This window comes from Coffea eugenioides, chromosome 7 (genome assembly GCF_003713205.1).
Source record: "Coffea eugenioides isolate CCC68of chromosome 7, Ceug_1.0, whole genome shotgun sequence".
In the NCBI taxonomy this organism is placed as follows: domain Eukaryota; kingdom Viridiplantae; phylum Streptophyta; class Magnoliopsida; order Gentianales; family Rubiaceae; genus Coffea; species Coffea eugenioides.
In genome coordinates, this window is record NC_040041.1 from 35,258,949 (window position 1) to 35,263,548 (window position 4,600).

A 4,600-nucleotide genomic window follows, 5' to 3' on the forward strand; every position below is an offset into this window, starting at 1 on the left:
ACATTCGTTGCGATTTTGGTTGGATAAATTGTGCAATAATCTATGCTTATTGAGTTGATTGTTACATTGGATGTAGTTACCACCTCTGGATTACTTGCTTCATATATTTGGTGGAAATTCTGTTTCTCTTGGTGATTGTGCATGGTAGACACTATGGTCAAACAAAAATCCACTTCTAAATCTCGAACCCCTAGACCTAGGGGTTCTGTAGCTCGCGAGCGGCTTGGTAAAAAGCTTGACTCGAGCTCGGTAAAATCAAGCTCGAGCTCGAGCTCGAGCTACTCGTTAAACGAGTCGAGTTCGAGCTCCTAAAATAACTACTCGAGTGCTCGACGAGCCTAATCGAGTTTTCGTATAATATATATATTATATATATTTTAAGTATGGAATGACTATTATAGGTTTGTGTTTTAATAAATTTACATGAAATAATGTTTAGTTAAAAAAAAGTGATGGATGGCAAAATGGTAATGTGATAAATCTAAAATGTAAAAATTAAAAACAAGAAAAAAAATCACTCTCGTTTACCTTATTGTCTGAACCCTAAACAAGAATGCACTCTCACAATCTCACTGGCAAAGTTCAAAGCTTTAGTACTTCATCGCAGCTCATAGGTGAGCAAAAACCAACATCGCCGTCGTGCTTTGCTTCTCCTTCTGGTTTCAACTTCACAAATCACAACATGGTCCCGCTGAGCCACTGATTTTCTTCTCTGCACTTGTAGCATGACTAGCGGCGAAATGTCACTCGATTGTAAAGCACCTTGCAGCCGGCAGTTAATGCAGCTCATTTGAGGTAATAAACGACTGACCTTGGTATTTGGGTGTGAATTTTTGAGTCTAAGTTCCCATTTTGCTTCAGAATATGAAAACCTAATTTTGGGTCTTTGGTAAAAATTGTGGGTTTTGTTGACAGTGAATAGAAGCTATTAAATAAGCAATTTGCGGCTTAAATTCAAGGTGGAATCAAAAGGGAGTAAAAGCTATTGTAAATTTTTGGAGAAAAAATGCAAAGTGACACTGGCCCTTCTACTGGTGGTTCAAGATTAGCTGTTGTACCTCAGGGACTAGGTAACCTACTGATTCATTCTGCACTTTGTCTCAGTTCTTTCTACACGAGTCTCAGGGACTAAGAGTAAAAAGAAGAGATAGGAAAGAAGCTTTCTTGAAACTGATTTAATTTCCCCCGTGGATATAATCTTTGTTTTCCATTGTCAAGCATTATATAGTGTGCTTTACTTTACTAGTGATAGTGGATTGTGCACTACTAGCAGAGGGACCACACTTCACCTAAAAGCATTTTGCTATATCCCGTATGAATTCCTGAAAGCATTTTGCTGTCCTTGGCATTTTGCTTTACTTTACTAGTGATAGTGGATTGTGCACTACTAGCAGAGGGACCACACTTCACCTAAAAGCATTTTGCTATATCCCGTATGAATTGCCGAAAGCATTTTGCTGTTCTTGGCATTGAATTAGTAGCCCCCAACAAAAGATTTGTGCAAAAGACTAAGTTGACTGCTTAGATTTTGGCTCACTGTTTGGTTTTGAATGGACCTTGCCCCTATGCAATTGGCTAAACCGACATGTAATGTAATTTGGCATGTTCTTGGTTGATGAAAAACCAACATGTAATCCTTGTAGTTTAAGACTTAATGATTACTGTGAGATTAATGTACTAATAGTTTAAGACTTAATCAAGTTTATGGTTTTTTTTTTGGCAAATTGAAGGTGGATGTAGTCCACCTGAGATTTCTTCTATTCCTCAGCTATCAAATGTTGGTTCATCCTCTCCAATATTGGTCGATAGTCCTGTTTTTGTTAGCAACAACACAACTCCAAATCTAGAAATACATGTGACTGATCAAGGAACTGAAAAAACTCCAGTTGAGAATGAAGGAACACAAGTGAATGCTATGGAGAAAAATGTAACAGAAGGAGAGCAAGATAAAGGTGATGATGAATTTCATATTCCAAAAAGAAGTAAAACATCACAAGTTTGGGATGACTTTGAAGAAATTGAAGAAAATGGCACTTTCTATGCCACGTGCGTCCATTGTAGGAAAAAACTTTCAAGGGGCAAATCTAAGCAAACTTCAAGCATGTTAAGGCATAGGATTTCGTGTTCAGCTAGAAAAGTGCATCTTAGAATGGTAGCACAGCAAACAAAACTAAATTTCCAGCCAGCTGATGAGATATTTTCGACTTTACCGGCATTACATACTGGTAAGTTTGATATGGAGGCAATGAGAGAGGCTGCTGCACATTGGGTGTTAATGCATGAGCATCCATTCACTATCTTGGAGGAAGAAGGTTTTAACATCATGATGAGACGGGGAATGCCAGAGTGCCAAAAGATCTCTCGGGGAATAGCAAAAAATGATTGCGTGACAGTCTATGAAGTTGAAAAGAACAAGTTGAAGCATGTGCAACAAGTGAGCATCACAACCGACCTTTGGAAATCTAAAAATCAGAAAATATAGTATATGGTCATCACTGGACATTGGATTGACTCAAATTGGAAGCTTCAGAAGAGAATTCTCAATTTTGTTCACATACCACCACCTCGACGTGGGGTGGAGATTGCTGCTGCAATTTTTAAGTGCGTGAAGGAATGGGAAATTGATCACAAGATACATACTATATCAGTCGATAATGCCTCCAATAACGATGTTGCTATCCGACTTTTGAAGGATGACTTCTCTAGATCAAAAAAGCTGCTATGTGGAGGCAAACTTTTTCATGTTCGATGTTGTCCACACATCTTGAACCTTGTGGTTCAAGATGGCCTTTCCAAGATAGTGGACATCACCAACAATATTAGGGAAAGTGTGGAATTTGTCAATCGCTCCGAGGGAAGAGCTTTGCTGTTTGCTGAAATTGCCCAATAGCTCCGAATACCTGAAAAAAAATTGCTTTATGATTGTCGGACTAGATGGAATGCCACTTTCGAGATGCTGAATTGTGCCATCAAATTAGAGATGTTTTTCCCCGCTTTCAAGATAGAGAGCCACTTTATGATTTTTGCCCATCTCCTGATGATTGGGATAAAGTAGAAAAAGTTTGCTCTATCTTGGAGAAATTTTGGACAGCCACACATATTATGTCTGGGACTGATTATCCTACAAGCAACTTGTTCCTTCAAGAGGTGGCAAAAATTAAGAAAGTTTTAGATGCTCAAGTCAACAATGAAGACGACTTCATCCGGGCCATGGTAACAAAGATGAAATCCAAGTTTGATAAATATTGGGGTGACTGTAATTTGCTAATGGCAATTGCTGCCATTTTAGATCCGAGACAGAAAATGCGAGTTGTAGAGTTCGCATACCCTCAAATGTATCCTCCTTTCCAAGCTCAAGAGCATATTTCAAATGTTCGAAAAGTCCTATTTGATCTTTATGAGGAATATGTTGCTTTAATGGCAAGTATAGAAGGAAGAGCAATGGAATATTGTTCTTTAGAAGGGCGGCGAAAAAATGCACCAGCTTCTTCTTCTTAGGATGATTTCAATGTCTCTTGTGATGAAGTTGAGACTAACGAACCCCTTAAGTCGGAACTGGTTGATTATTTAGATAAGTCTCGCCAAAAGACTGGAGCAGACCTGAAAGCATTTGATTGCTTGGAATGGTGGAAAATAAACCGAATTTCCTATCCAGTGTTGTCTCAAATGGCTTGTGATATCTTGGCCATTCCAGTAAGTACAGTGGCATCTGAGGCAACGTTTAGTGTCGGGACTCGAGTAATAGACTCCTATCGAGCTTCATTTCACCCAGAAACTGTTCAAGTATTGCTGTGTGCCGGAGACTGGTGTAGAAATCTCCATGGAATCAAAAAGAAAATGAAGGTAATATTCAGTATTTTAGTTTTCGAGACCACTATTTGTGCATAAGTTACTCAATTTATTATTTTCTAAATTATTTCTAACTTTTAATGTTTTGTTTTCTTTCTCTTTCTTCTAATATGCAGCAAGTTAAGATAATTAAAGAAGTTGAGTTGCCGAAAGTATGAAGATGTCTCTCAAACAGCCAGGTTTAGTAGTATGGTCCTTATGGAATCTTGTAGTTCTTAATTGTTTTTTTCTTACTTTTGTCCTTTAAATTGATACAACTGCATTCTTGATAGGACTGCAATTTTTGAATCTTGGGTTGGCCTCTGATGCGTACTGGGATGCCAAGCAGACTAGCACCTTTCTTTTGTTAAACAAGTTGTGGTTGCACTTGTCCTTTCGAATCTTGATGCATACTGGAATCTTATGTGCTTGTCTTGCGGTGTTGTTCATTTTTTGATATCTTGATGGACTGATCAGTGGTAGTTCAAGCTGACTTGTTACTTTTGTATTTTGTAATGCTCGAAACTTTTGACACTAATTTGGGATGTTAACTGATCAGTGGTGGTTCAAGTCTATTTCGATATCTTGTTAACTTTTATTTGTGAGGATGTTAACTGATATTATCTGTACTTTGAGATGAATTTGAAAAGGCAAACCTGTTTCATCATATACACTTGTTAGTCATGGTTTATATTCGAAGTCTGGAAATCTGGAATTCTGGTTTATATTGGAAAGGCAAACCTGTTAACATGAATCTGGAATTTGAAATTTG

General features: G+C 37.9%; 1 protein-coding gene across 1 annotated transcript; it reads left to right on the plus strand.

Moving 5' to 3' along the window:
- The first annotated feature begins 1,006 nt into the window (after positions 1–1,006).
- On the plus strand, positions 1,007–2,890 carry LOC113777296 (zinc finger BED domain-containing protein RICESLEEPER 1-like). The gene is made up of 3 exons (XM_027322330.1): positions 1,007–1,070; positions 1,731–2,434; positions 2,525–2,890. Exons 1-3 carry the CDS (start codon positions 1,007–1,009, stop codon positions 2,888–2,890), a joined length of 1,134 nt encoding a protein of 377 aa, XP_027178131.1.
- The last annotated feature ends 1,710 nt before the right edge of the window (positions 2,891–4,600 follow it).

Excerpts from the sequence above, each read along its gene's own strand:
- LOC113777296 (XM_027322330.1), top strand. The coding sequence starts at position 1,007 with ATGCAAAGTGACACTGGCCCTTCTACTGGTGGTTCAAGATTAGCTGTT. Across the intron at positions 1,071-1,730 it reads TGTTGTACCTCAGGGACTAG|GTGGATGTAGTCCACCTGAG; the intron begins GTAACCTACTGA and ends GGCAAATTGAAG. Across the intron at positions 2,435-2,524 it reads AGTTGAAGCATGTGCAACAA|CTTCAGAAGAGAATTCTCAA; the intron begins GTGAGCATCACA and ends TCAAATTGGAAG.